The following is a 15,701-nucleotide window of genomic DNA, read 5'->3' on the forward strand; positions in this document are numbered from 1 at the left end:
CTGTTCCATAAATTTTCAGGCATACAGCCACATAAATTCAGTTTCTTCTTCTAATATTTCGGCTGAATACCATCCAGCCATCTTCAGAGTGAGCCAAGGTGACTAACACTCCAACACTTGCTCTGTCCTTTTTCACCCGAGGATCGAACCACTGCGTATGCGGCCAAAGATACACAAGGTGCCAGAGTCAGTGATAGGCAGCAAAGAGGTGTAACATATGCATGGAAATTAAATCTATAACTGCACAGTCATTCCACATGGTGATATCGATGTGTTGCAGAGTGCTGCACTATCACAACTCTTTGTGATTTAATTATAGAAATTGCCAGATTCTATGATTTGTCCAAGCTCTATTAATTAAATTCATCGCCAACCAAATTTCAATTGCTTCTTTCACTAATGAGTCCCAGAAAGATGAAGCTGAGGCTAAAATTTCGACATTTTCGTGTTGTGTTGTCTGTCCAATGTATGAATGGCCGCACTCACAGGGGATCTGACAAACCCCAGGCTTCCAAAGCACCAAATCATCTTTAACAAAGCCCAGGAGTGCTGTAGTCTTTGGTGGATGGTGAAAAATCACTTTCACTTTGTGTTTACCCAACCCCTGTGAGTGCAGCCATTCATACATCGGACAGACAACATGTACAGTACAGAAGAGATACACAGAGCATTGCAGGTACACCCATCTCTTACATCTTAATAAATCTGTGGTGGCGGAGCACTGTTTGATACTGGACACTCTATGGTGTACGATAATGTCAAAATTTTAGCCTCAACTTCACCGGCCGAAGTGGCCGTGCGGTTAAAGGCACTGCAGTCTGGAACCGCAAGACCGCTACGGTCGCAGGTTCGAATCCTGCCTCGGGCATGGATGTTTGTGATGTCCTTAGGTTAGTTAGGTTTAACTAGTTCTAAGTTCTAGGGGACTAATGACCTCAGCAGTTGAGTCCCATAGTGCTCAGAGCCATTTGAACCATTTTTTAGCCTCAACTTCATCTTTCTGAGACTCAGTAGTGAAAGAAGGAATTGAAATTGTGTTGATGATGAATTTAATTAATAGAGATAGTGGCTTCAGCTATGACAAATCATGGAATCCGGCAATTTCTGTAATATATCACAAAGAGTTGCGACAGTGCAGCTCTCTGTGACACATTGATATCACCATGTGGAATGATGCCATGTGTATCTTTGGCCTCATATGCAATGGTTCAATCCTAGGGTGAAAAAGGATGAAACAAATGCTGGAGCATTAGTCACCTCGGCTCACTCTGAAGATGGCAGGACAGTATTCAGCCAAAATATTATAAGAAGAAGCTGAATTTATGTGGCTGGATGCCCGAAATTTTATGGAACAGTCTTTACACCATGAAAACATGAAGAAGGACTACAACTGGTTACAGCAAACAATTTAACCACAAAAAGACTCATAGCATGAAATTTGAAACGAGCAAAAAAGACCTGCTAGCAACAGGAGTAGACATTAGTGGTCATTCACTAAATGAAACACTGTGTACAATTCCTTGGGATCCAATGAATAACAAGATAAAATGGAGTCAAGATGTGGACAAACTAATATAGATGCTCAGCTCAGCACATGTTGCTCTAAGAAGTTTCTCTCATTACGCAGTCATAAAGATAAAAGTATTGGCTTATTTTGCACACTTTCAATCTCTGTTTAATGGAATTTCTTCTGGAGCAGTGTGCACATGGTAAATACGATATTTACTTAGCATAAGTGAGCAGTGAGAATACTGTGTAAAGCATATGACTTCATCTCAGCGAGGTCTTTTTAAGGATTTTGGAATTCTTACACTCCATTCCCAGTACCTTTATTTTTTGTTGATAATACTAAAAATTAGTATCAGGTGAATTGTGATTTGCACAATCACAATACCAGACAAAAATATAATTTTTATGTAGAGTCCAGAATGATATTATGCACTGGTACAATTGTATTTTACAAGCTTCCATCTGAGCAAGAAATTGGGAATCTCAACCAATTCAAACACAATTAAAGAACGTTTACTGACACTAAGTACTTTAACCCTTGTGCTGGTATGCCTATGTATAAAGTGCGCCAACCAAAAATAAAATGATTTTGTGTGGTTCCATTATTGTTTCACAACTGCAAACCCATGCCTATTCCTTCATTATTGCTTCAGGAAAAACAGCAACAAATTGTGTTGTCATATGTCCAAGTGAGCGGCAGTAATTTTAAATACAAAGTGAGCCAGATGAGAAAAAATATGTCATCTGTGCAAAATAAATTACCCCAATTACAAACTAGCAACGTTATTGCACATTGAGGCAGTTGCCTATGAGATAATTAGTGATCGAATAAGTAGCTGGCTGGGATCTGATGGAACTGCACTGCTTAATGCTTTAAGTGGGTCATTACTGTCACTGTAACACCTACCCTTGGCAACAGAGTGTTATGGTGAAAATTTATTTCATTATTATTTAATCAAACAGTGGTTTAGCTCATATTATTTTCTCATTGTTTATACAAACTAAGATTAAACTGTGATTTTGATCATACATGTTTAGCTTGGTAACACAGAAACAGCTATTCTACACCTTCCTACAAAGTGCGCCGCACGCCCTCTCATGTTATGAAAAACGGTGCACCAGCTCAAGAGTTAATGATGAACAGCTTCCAGATAAGAAGATTCATTGTTACTACAAAATAGATCATGAATCCACAAAATCTTCAAAGAGTCAAACCTAATTGCATGAGTATAAATAGTTTCAAAGACTAATGGTAACACCTCACTAAATAGTTGAGGCACTGAAAGAAGATTGGCGTTAACCTTCTGTCAACAGTGAGGTCATTAGAGAGGGAGTACCAGCCTGGATTGTAAAAGCATGGGAAAGGAAATCAAGCTTTCTTTTTCAAAGGAACCACCCCAGCATTCACCTGGAGCAATTTAGGGAAATCTCAAAAAAACTAAATCAGGATGGCATTCAATGACAAGGTTATCAGCATCAGAGCTGTAGAGTACACATACATATATGTGTGTGAGTGGCAATTTACAATTATATATGTGACCAAATGGAAGGAACTTGACACAATTGATTGTACACAACTGTGGCTTAGTGCTGACTGATTCAGAGTAGGAGAGATATTTAAATAGCTAACAGTTTAATAAGCCACAGCTGCAAAATACTAACACAAATTCTTTACAGACGAATGGAAAAGCTGGTAGAAGCTGACCTCGGGGAAGATCAGTTTGGATTCCATAGAAATGTTGGAACATGTGAGGCAATACTGACCCTACGACTTATCTTAGAAAATAGATTAAGGAAAGGCAAACCTACGTTTCTAGCATTTGTAGACTTAGAGAAAACTTTTAACAATGTTGACTGGAATACTCTGTTTCAAATTCTGAAGGTGGCAGGGGTAAAATACAGGGAGCAAAAGGCTATTTACAATTTGTACAGAAACCAGATGGCAGTTATAAGAGTCGAGGGGCATGAAAGGGAAGCAGTGGTTGGGAAGGGAGTGAGACAGGGTTGTAGCCTATCCCCAATGTTATTCAATCTGTATATTGAGCAAGCAGTAAAGGAAACAAAAGAAAAATTCAGAGTAGAAATTAAAGTCCATGGAGAAGAAATTAAAACTTTGATGTTCACCAATGACATTGTAATTCTGTCAGACACAGCAAAGAACAGTGTCTTGAAAGGAGAATATAAGATGAACACCAACAAAAGCAAAATGAGGATAATGGAATGTAGTAGAACTAAGTCAGGTGATGCCGAGGGAATTAGATTAGGAAATGAGACACTTAAAGTAGTAAAGGTGTTTTGCTATTTGGGGAGCAAAATAACTGATGATGGTCGAAGTAGAGAGGATATAAAATGTGGACTGGCTATGGCAAGGAAAGCGTTTCTGAAGAAGAGAAATTTGGTAACATCGAGTATAGATTTAAGTGTCAGGAAGTTGTTTCTGAAAGTATTTGTATGGACTGTAGCCATGTATGGAAGTGAAACGTGAACGATAAATAATTTAGACAAAAAGAGAATAGAAGCTACAGAAGAACGCTGAAAGTTAGATGGGTAGATCACATAACTAATGAGGAGGTATTGAACAAAATTGGGGAGAAGAAAAATTTGTGGCACAACTTGACTAGAAGAAGGGGTCAGTTGGTAGGACATACTCTGAGGCATCAAGGGATCACAAATTTAGTATTGGAGAGCAATGTGGAGGGTAAAAATCATAGAGGGAGACCAAGAGATGAATACACTAAACAGATTCAAAAGGATGTAGGTTGCAGTAGGTACTAGGAGATGAAGAAGCTTCTACAGTATAGAGTAGCATGGAGAGCTGCATCAAACCAGTCTCTGGACTGAAGACCACAACAACAACATGTTGTAAAAGTATACAGAAAAATCAGGGCTACAAGATAGTAATGCTGGACATTTGAAAGGTTTCCATTCTAAAATTTGAATGATTAGGCAGCAACATTTTTGAGTATTGAGCAGTAACATTTCTTTGATTACAACATTTAAAAACAAAGAAAGATATTATGTATTTGGTAAAAAATCAGTAATCCCCCACCCCCACCCCAATTCTTTAAATAATCAAAGTCCCGTGTGTAAAACAGCTATTTTTTCATGCATTTCAATGTTTATGAATTGTATGTCATACAATGATAATTTGGTGTGCATAGACACTGTCTGCAAAGACTGTTGCAAATAGAATTATTAGTGAAGAAGTAATAAATTACAACATCATACTCAATAATGAAGTTTTATTGAATGTTCATAAAGTGTTGAAATTATGTGTAAAGTTTGTTGAAGTCGCTAAGCGCTCTCTTTCTCAAATACTGGACAAATATAGTCAAGGTAATTTCTGCAGCATGAATTTCACTGCCTAAAGACATATACACAGATTCTAACTTTAATATTTGATTTATTGTGCCAAACCTTTAAAATAAGTTTATTCCTCATAATTAGTAGGATTATTAAGGCACTTTAAATTTTTAAAATTGATCAATATTTATATGAAATAATGAAACTCAAATGTTTGTTGCCCTGGAAGTTGTTAGATTGGTAATCTTCAGCTGGGAACATGTAATTGTTTAGTAATATAGATCACAGTTTTCAAATTAACTATGTGAGTCCTATAACACATAATCATTAGCATGGCCAGATTTTGAAGCGGATATAGTTTTCTTGAATCTTAAATTTGGAACATTTCTTTAATAAAATGTTTCTATATAAAATATTTATATCATTGCTATCAACCAAGCCCCAGTTGCCACATGAACAATACAGTTTATACAAATACAGCTTGTAACAGTATTTTGATATTCTGTGTAAATATTGCATACAGATAATATAAGTACAAGAATATAGTTTATACAAATACAGCTTGTAACAGTATTTTGATATTCTGTGTAAAAATTGCATACAGATAATATAAGTACAAGAAAGAAGAAAATCCTGTTAATATCAGCAATGGTGTCAAAGTAAGTTGAGCCATTCCACCTTGTCATATTTCAATCTTTTTATTCCTTTACAATGCACAGTTTTCATTATGCAAATAATTTGATAATGTTGTTGTCCCTCACAAAACCAATGAACAAACCACACTTCTTTTCATTTCCTCTGTGGAATATGAAAAACGTGATTTTGAATAGATTATTTAACACAGTCCATTTAGCTGCAACAAGTGTTTTGATATCAGTTTCACTGAGAACACACAAGCTAACAAACAAAAATCATACTCATTATAAATTTTCAGTATCACATACAATTTTGCAGATACTACCACCTAAAAGTCTTTGTTGAAATGACTGTATCATTTGTATAAGGTAATAAAATAAAATATACCTGACTACCTTTATGTAATTAACTAGTCATTTAGGAAAATTGTATCAAAAAATACAACTACTTGAAATTAACAAATAGAGTCTGATGTTCATACATAAAGCAAAGCAGTTACTATTCACTTGTAACTTTGATTTCCAAATCAAATTGTGCTACAGCTTTGAGCTGATCAGAGTATTTACACATACAGAATATGTTAACATGCTATAAGTTTGTGTTTAGCAATGAAAACATACCTACTTCTGAAGTCTCTTATAAATAGTTTCCAAACATCATAGTAAAGGATTCAACATTGTGTTCTTGAGCTTTCAACAAACTCTGACAGAATTTTATAGTTCGCTGTGCCCCCTGAAACTCCATTACATATTAGTGCCAAAACATTACACACACTTGGTGGAATGGGAGGGAATATGTCTTTATCTTGGCAACAGTCATTCACAGTCTTAACATTTATTATGTACATGTGTCAAATTAAAGGTGGGATGTGTGGACAACATTAATTTATGTTTGAGGGTTCAAGATACCATATTGGTCTGAACATAAGCTGCACCCAAATATAAACCACACCCTTAAGTTTGTGGGAGTAAAACAAACTTAACTCTTATTCATTGAGAGAGATCTATCCTGACTCTTCTTCTGTCATGTACAAAGGAAAGTATCTTAGCTTTGAGTTCAGGATATTTCTTATCTCTTGGCTCTGTAGGATTTCCTCAGTGAAATAGCAGTTTACAGATTATTTTCCGATACATCTTAATGCTGCATATTAGATTAGCTGCCATACTTTTTTTAGCTTCTCTCTTAGATGTAGGGGAAGAGTGGGAACAGTGAGATGCAAAAATTAAAATCCAAATTACACTTTTAAAAGATCTTTATTGGTTTAATATCTTATGGTAACCATGTTTACTGTGCTTAAGTATGTTCAAAGTGGTACAATAAATTTTAACATTGTCTTTCCTTTAAAAAAAATTAATCATGAAAGTGTATCTCTGTACTCATGAATTTTTAATGGTGGGTACAGTGAGACAGTGCCTCAAGTTCTAATGAACATCATAAGAAGCAAAGTTGATCTCAAATGAAACAGCAGATTGTTGTCTTTTTCTCTTGCTATGTGTTGTAGTAGGGTTAGGCAATAACATTTTTTATGCATTTTGTGTCAATAAATGAAATATCTGGAACTACAGGCATCACAAATTTGTTCTCTAGGTTCAAACTTTTCCTAAGAAATGTAACTTCGCATTCGGGTTACTCTCCTACAATTGAAAGAATTTTTCCTACATAATATATTTTCCTTTTTGCCTCAAACTCTACTAAAACAAAGTCACCCACTTTGGGTGAGCGCTGTAGGTTTTCAAAGTTAACCATTTCTGGTTCTGGAATCAGTTGTATCTGATCAGAGGTCTCGTCATCTGAAGAATCTTGCAAAATTAATTCACTTTCATCAGCATCAGTTTCATCAACTAGGAATAAAGCTCACTTTGCTTTAGGTCCCTTAATGTCTTTTTGTTTCCTTTTCATTGGTATTTCATTCCTTTCTGGTGTGTCAGTCACAATCATTGTTCTTCCTTTAGGCCATCGGCGACTGCAACTTTTTCTTGGTTTTGCCTTTGGGAAATCTTGTATGTCTTCTGGAGAGAGATAAGACATTGGTGCAGATTTCCCATGTGATTGTGAAGAACTGGATGCTATAGACTGTGCTTCACTTTAATCATGTGATGGGTGTCCCACATCAGGTTCAGGTTTAAGGTCTTTTTTGGCTGACATGTATTTTTCCAGGCTTTCATTTACAGGTCTGTCAGTAACAGAGGATGGAAGAAAATCATACTCATTGAACACATGGTGATCTAAAGGAAATATTCCTGTCTTCTTAAATCTGGCAGTGGTATCGACAGGAGTCATTCCTCGGGGATATGCTATTCTCATACAGTGAGCAACATTGTAAATTGAAAATGTTTCACCTGGATGAGACATCATCCATGTCTCTACAGGAGCATCATAAAATGTATGGAAAGGTGTCATGACTGACATCAAGAGGTTGCAGTTTATTGGTGCAATGAGGTGGAATTATCAGAATTGTTATCCCATTCTCTTTGCACAGATCTATTGCTTCTATTGAGAGGTGGCTCTCATGATTATCCATCAGTAACAAAGATGGATTTTCTTTTGAGCTGACAGAGAACTTGATGAAGTGATGAATCACCTTCACAAAACATTCTGAGTTCATCCAGCCTCCTTTAACGGCAAGACCTAATGTGCCAGCAGGTGCTCCTAATATCATATGATCTTTAAAATTCACGCGGGGAGATATCATGACAGGGGGTAGGCTGTTACTGAGATCATTTATAGTACAACATGTCATAACCAGTGTTCCACACTCTGCACTGGTTGCCTTGTTAACTTGTTTCATACCCTTTAAGGCCAAAATCTTCTGTGACTTCTGCACTGTTGTTGTTCCAGTTTCATCAAGATTGAAAATACGTGATCCATCACCAAAATTTGGATGATGTTTGATTGCTTCTTCCAGTTTATCAAAGAAATTTGACAAATTAAATTTATTAAAGACTGTAGCTCTAGATAAGCTGCATCCTACTGGGGTTCAAAGAGACAGTCAATAGATGCTTTCTCACTTTCAGTCCACGTTTTGGGTAAAACAATGTTATTTTTAATACCTAATTCAAATCTAAGGTACGGCACTCATTCATAGTAAGTCCATAAAACTTTTTAGAACACACAACTAGATATTCACACAAACTAAGCTCCAGTTCTGGTGGAGGTTCACTTAATGGTTGGGACACATGTTTGAAGTGTTATCCTCATGATATTTCTTAACATATTGACTAACTGTTTGAAAGGATAAGCCTTTCAGCTTAGATGCACTCCTAATGCTCATTTTATTTTCTATCACCAGCATGACAACTTCCATCACTGAAGATTCTGAAAACCTTCTTATTTCCTTATCAGTCTTCTTTCTCCTGGGGATTTTATAACCTAAAAGAAAAGATTGCACACTAAAATCTACGGAAATCATTGTTTTATACAGCAAGCATGCATTGTCAGACACTATGAACAAGCACTGCGAACAGTGAGACATGTCTCACTGTACCCTCATTATTAATGTCTCACTGTTCCCAGTTGCAAACTTTTTTCAAAATGGTTCCAAACACATTCAGCCTAAAGCAACATTTCAATGAAGGGGATTTATATGTCTTGAAAAAACCATAGTTTTGAGTGACTAATGAAATGATTTGAAAATACCAATGGTCTACTCAGAAACCAGGTATGCAAATTTAGTAAAAAATATTCTTTTCTTACCTCTGAGCACAAATATACCAACAATGAAATCACAACAAGAATGTCAAGTACAAAACATGGAAATCCATAGACTAAATAATAATGGTTACTACATTCACAGTAGGTACCAACAACTGAAACCAAAATTCCAGAGATACAACGAATTTCCCACTGTTCCCACTGCCTCACTGTTCCCACTCTTCCCCTACTCATTGTTTAACAAATAACTGTGAGTTTTAAATCTTTGTCATAACTCTGCCGCATTCAAACGTTTGTTGACAATTTTCTTTCGGGACTACCACTCGTAGGTGATAAACAAATTTTATTCTTAAGTTAGAGAAAAACTGTGCCTGTCAAAGATGGTTACATTATTACTTTATATACAACAGTTAATATCCAAACACTATCAATATTGGTGCTCCATTCTGAATTAAGAAACTATCATTACAGCTGAAGTTTCTACAAAGCAAAAATATATATCAGTATTTGTAGTGTCATGCAGATCAGCTGCACCATCATTTTTTGTAGCTAAATTTTGGGGAAAAAGTGTGGCTTATATTCAGCACAATATGGTGCATTATTTGCTTCAGCACGTTTATGATGGTATGCACTGAAATGAAATTATATATTCTGAAACCAGACATGCTGCAAGAAAGAAGTAAATATAGTGGCTACTGGAAAGCATATTCAATTTTCAGAATTGTTATTTGTCTTGATTTGCATAATATTTTATCCAATCATCTCTCTATAAACCCAATAACAAAAAAGAGGTTCAAATTTGCTTTCCAGTTCTGTATGTCTTCTGAAATAATGGAGCCAGATGAATATGTAATGCATAACTCCAATCTCCATAATTTAGTATAACACAACTATATTTCTACATAGGTGAAGACATTCAAAGTACAGGTTCCTGGTGGGTTCCACGCACATGTAAAGCTTCATCTACCACCAGGACTAAGGGAATATGAGGACATGGTGTTCCCACTGATTTTGCACGTGTAAGTGGAACCGAAATTCAGCTATGTTCCATATTTGCCATATTCACTTGACAATGAATATGTACTTACAAAGTATATATTGTATAAATTTTTGATTTTTTAATGAATGAAGTAAGAACACTTTTTCCAAGTCAACTAAATCTTATTTTATGTAAATCTAATTTTTATTTATCATCGATACTTTATACTCAATAATAAAATAATTGTTTCTACATTGCTTTAAGTATAATTATTTCAAGTTTTATTAATCAAATTAAGAAGTGTGCTTAACAGGCTGTGTTTATCAGCTAGTTTCTGTTTGTTAGAGGAAAACTGTCATCTATTATCAGTCAAAACTAATTTAATTGCAGCAGCAGAGTAAGATGAAAGATAGATTTAAGTTCCTGACTGTTTTGGTAAAAAGAGTACACATTTTAAGAATGATTTAATTTCATACATACCACAAAAAGTATTTTTCCCAGAACACCTATCTGAGATAAGGAGGTGATTGTTGTAGTTGGGTATGATCACTGAGCGCAAAACACAAACGTAGATAATGGCCTTCACATCTTAAGATGTTATGTATGTATGTACATTACATATATGTAAGATGTTAATATATTCTACATTAAAATTTGTGTGGACCTACATACAGAAAATTACAAAGCTAATGGATATATTTTCCTTTGTGATTAATCCACATCAGTGCATACTAAAACCCATGCTTTTGAAGACTCACCATTAAGGATTAAAAACTGAGGAACAGAGTCATTACATCCCATATATAGACAGAGATGTGAAGGTTATAAATTAGTTTGTATTTAAATATAGCTGACATTTTCAGATGAGCTCACATAACAGGAAAGAATATTCAGTTGATGGCAAAAGTAAGTATGGAATACTTTTGCACTAAATAAGCTATAAGTTTCTACATAAATATTCTTCTATGGAATAGGAGTTGCCCAAATAGGACTTTTTCAGCTTACTTTCAAATTTATCTTTGCTGTCTAACATACATTTGATATCATTGCTTAACTGATCAAAGATTATGGTAGCTCCATTGTTAATCTTTTTCTCACTTAAGGTCAACTTTAATTAAGAATAATAAAGGTCATTTTTCTTCTAATATTGTGATTATGGATGTCGTTATTCCTTCTCAACTGTAATAGGTAATTTATATCAAATTTCATTAGAGAAAATATGTACTGTGCTATGGTAGATAAAATACCTATCTCATTAAATAGTTGTCTAGAAGATGCTCATGCTTGAGCTTGGCATAATATTCTCACTGCACACTTTTGTGTAATACAAATTTCCATAGTGATGAGATAAAATTAAAATTCCATTTGACTATAGTGAATGAAAATAATTCAAATATTCCAGGTTACTTGAGGGTCTGTATATGAGAGTTATGAGGGCACAAAGTATAAAAATGGCTGGATGGAGTAATTTAAGCAGTTTTGTAATGTGGACAGTATTTAGCTTAAATTCTTGGCAATATGTATACGCAAAAACTTCCAGTATTCTGTTTTAGTTGGTAACATTTTGAAAGATGCTAAATTCATCATTAGTGTGGTATCCTTAGATCTGCAGAATCAAAAGTACTGTATTTCTGTGAAATTTTGAGAAAAGCAAATCACTGAATAATTCTTTTAAAGACATTATTTGTGATTTCTTCTGTTCCACTGTGCCCCTATTTGGTTATTTATATTCTAACAATACTCATTAAAAGGATAGCACAACTTCAAGTGTTCTTTTTGTTTGTTAAGTAAGGCATAAACTACTTGTTAGCCAGGTCCTCAAAATCTCAGTTTTTATAACAAAATCTCAAATTCCCTGGGTACATCACAAGAATATCACCTGGCTTCCCAAAGTAATGCAATATTTGTAAAATCTGATGAGCAAAAGGGTAAATGGTGTTTTCAGTTGATTAATCTTTCGAGAGTTCAAATTTGGATTTTGTAAGTACTTACAGGGAGACAATTATTGAACTATACAAAAAGAAAGTAGTTACAAAGTATGGTGTGCACACATTTTATTCAACATGTAAATGTCACTACAGATACTTAAATTTAGATTATGACATGTTTGATATGCCTGCCATCATTGGCGATGATGTGGTGCAGATGAATAGCAAAATTCTGCATGACCCACTGAAGTGTCAGAACATTGATGCTGTCAGTCACATACTGAGTGACTCTTTTCAGCTCAGCAATGGTTTTGGGGTTATTGCTGTACACCTTGTCTTTAATATAGCTTCACAAAAAGGAGTTGTATATGTTCAGATCCGGGCATATGTTCAGATCCGGAGAATATGGCGGCCAATCGAGGCCCATGCCAGTGGCCTCTGGGTACCCCAGAGCCAGAATGCAGTCGCCACAGTGCTCCTACAGGACATTAAACACTCTCCTGCTTCGATGGGGTTGAGCTCCATCTTGCAAGGACCACATCTTGTCGAAATCAGGGCCGCTTTGGACAATGGGGATTAAATCATCTTCCAAAACCTTTTTGTACCATTTGGTAGTCATTGCACCATCAAGGAATATGGCACCAATTATTCCATGACTGGACACTGCACACCACACAGTCACCTGTTGAGAATGAAAAGACTTTTCAGTCATGAAATGTGGATTCTTAGGAGCCCAAATGTGCCAATTGCACTTACTGATGAACCCATCCAAATGAAAGTGGGCTATGTCACCAAACCAAACCATACCCACATACTAATTCCCATCATACCCCACAGCCAGCCGGACTGTTTGACCATCCTAATGCAAACCGTTCAGAAGTTATGATGGTTTTATTTCATATAGTCAATAATTGTCACCCTGTACATTATTACTACCACTGTGGGACACTATTATAGAATATTACTTCCTTGAAATTGGTAGAAAATGGAATCAACAATAAGAGTATAGATTGGTACAGTATAGCTCCTAAGATCTCCATAGTCTGTCGATGGTGTTGCTACTCAGAGTAAAAATAACCAGGAACAGATGTCAAATACTGTTAGTATAAATAATAATCCTCAGTCTGCCAGGGGCTTTGTCAGAGAGGATGGGTGAATGAATAGAGGTTCACAGCACCCTCTTCCATTCAGAAGCAGAAAAGTGGGGTAGGAAACTATCAATAATGATGGAAATATCAGCAATGATCTACAGCATGAGGATGCAGAAGGCCATGGAAACCACCGATGAAAGATACACAATGTTCCTACATAGGAAATGTTGCCTGAATTGAAAAAGTGTCATAGTGATCTCTCTATTAGCACAAAAAAATTCAAGATTAGTCTACCATTCAGATCTCTAGGAGGGAAGCAAGGAGGAAAAGACTGAAAAAGCAATAAAAAGAAAACATTCAATTAGTGATAACATAGTACTGCATAATATAACACTCTGCTGGACTCACTCATCTTTTTATGTACATAGGTACAGTGAAGCATAGGACAGGTCAAGTGATATGATATGATGAATACAAGTTTCCTGATGACTTTATGAGTACCTTTTTACAATAGTGAATAGTGAAAATCAAACAGTCTTCCAAATGCCATTAACTATTATACAGTATATTATTGTAATAATTATTATAATAATAAGAGTATACACTGAGGTAACAAAAGTCATAGGATATACCTCCTAATCTCAATAAGTTATTAGAAGTCCCCTGCAGAAATATTGAGCCATGTTGGCTCTATGGCTGTCCGTAATTGCGAAAGTGTTGCTGGAGCAGAATTTTGTGCATGAACTGACCTCTTGATTATGTCCCATAAATGTTCGATGGGATCCATGTTCTTCAAACTAATTGCATACAGTTGTGGCCCAGTGACATGGCACATTGCCATGCATAAAGATTCCACCGTTGTTTGGTAACATGAAGTCCATCAATGGCTGCAAATGGTCTTCAGGTAGCCGAACATAACCATTTCCAGTCAATAATTGGTTCATGTGGACCAGAGGACACATAAACACAGCCCATACCATTATGGAGCCACCACCAGCTTACACAGTGCCTTGTTAACAACTTGGGTCATTGGTTTCATGGGTTCTATGCCACATTGGAACCCTACCATCAGCTGAATCTATCTGACCAGGCCATGGTTTTCCAGTCATCTAGTATCCAACCGGTATGGTCACAAGCCCAGAAGAGGCACAACAGGCAATGCTGTATTAACAAAGGCACTCGGGTTGGCCATCTCTTGCAATAGCTCATTGGTGCCAAATTTTGCTGCACTGTCATAACGCATACATTTGTCATAAGTCCATCATTGATTTCCATGGATATTTCATGCAGTGTTGCTTGTCTGTTAGCACTGACAACTCTATGCAAATACTGCTGCATATTGTTGTTAAGAGAAGGCCATCGGCTACTTTGTTGCCTGTGGTGGGAGTTAATGACTGACATTGGGTATTCTCAGCATGTTCTTGAGACTGTGGGTCGTGGAATATTGAATTCCCTAATGATTTCCAAACTAGAATGTCCCAAGTATCTTTCGCCAACTATCATTCTATAATCACATTAGAAACCTTTGCACGCGAATCATTTGAGTACATGTGAGAACTCCACCAATGCAGTACTCTTTTATAACTTGTGTACACAATACTACTGCCATCTGTATATGTGCATATTGTATCCCATGACATTCATCACCTCATTTCATTTTGTTAATTGGGTAGACCTTGGAATGTTACCATTTCAGAGCTTACGGCATACACCTCGCACATGCAGCGGAGAGGGGGGGGGGGGGGGGGGGGCAATTGTACTTTTGCTAAAAATTAAGCAAGAAATGTTTACAACATATTTAAAATACAAATATCAATAGGAACCGAGGGGCCACCCACAAACAATGCTTTACGCCATTATAATTTATATACACTTTAAAGAACTTGGTTAGAAGGTATACTTTAAGAGTTACTTTGAAACTTATAATATTGTATATTGCTTTGATATGGTCATCTAATTTTTTGTAAAGTACATTTTGCATAATTTTTGTGAGTGAATGTTCTGTATGCAGTTGTGTGAACATCCTGGTTTATGTGAGCAAGTTGGTCTCTGTTCTCCATATTTTCTTCATGCATGTTGTGATCACCAAGGTATATAAGCATGGCAGTGTGAGGATTTGTTTAAACAGTATCTTGCATTAATTTCTGGAAGGTACATTTTCATTTGTCCTGATAATTGTTTTTTGAGTTAAAAATATCTGTCTATGTGATTACTCTGAAATTCACACTTGGGTGTTAAGCATAAGATTCATGGAACCATTTTCGCACTATATCTCTACTGTTCCTCTGTAAGATATCATATGGCAAAATGAATACCTAAATCTTTCTACGCCGGCTCTGATTTCTCTTATTTTCTTATAAGGATCAGATCCCCCTATGTAGGCATAAGTCAACAAAAATTTTGTCATTTGAATGAGAGAACTGGTTATTGAAATTTTGTGAAAACATATTGCCACTACAAAAGCTGCCTGATATCAGTGAAACTCTCTATCATATTTCATGATCATACAAAATAAGCTGCCCTTCTTTGAAGTTTTTTGAGTTCTCCATCAACCCTATTTGGTAAGGATCCCATAATGCACAGCAGTATTCCAAATGAGGACAT

The 15,701-nt window shown here is 35.9% G+C and overlaps 1 protein-coding gene across 1 annotated transcript in view; it reads left to right on the top strand.

Moving 5' to 3' along the window:
- Positions 1-15,701, top strand: part of LOC124619544 (inactive dipeptidyl peptidase 10-like) — a 380,569-nt gene that overhangs the window by 322,450 nt on the left and 42,418 nt on the right. Inside the window, exon 13 of the mRNA XM_047146009.1 lies at positions 10,006-10,118. Coding sequence (XP_047001965.1) covers positions 10,006-10,118 — 113 coding nt within the window. The remainder of the gene's footprint in view (positions 1-10,005; positions 10,119-15,701) is intronic.

The sequence above is a fragment of the Schistocerca americana genome, chromosome 6 (assembly GCF_021461395.2).
Source record: "Schistocerca americana isolate TAMUIC-IGC-003095 chromosome 6, iqSchAmer2.1, whole genome shotgun sequence".
In the NCBI taxonomy this organism is placed as follows: domain Eukaryota; kingdom Metazoa; phylum Arthropoda; class Insecta; order Orthoptera; family Acrididae; genus Schistocerca; species Schistocerca americana.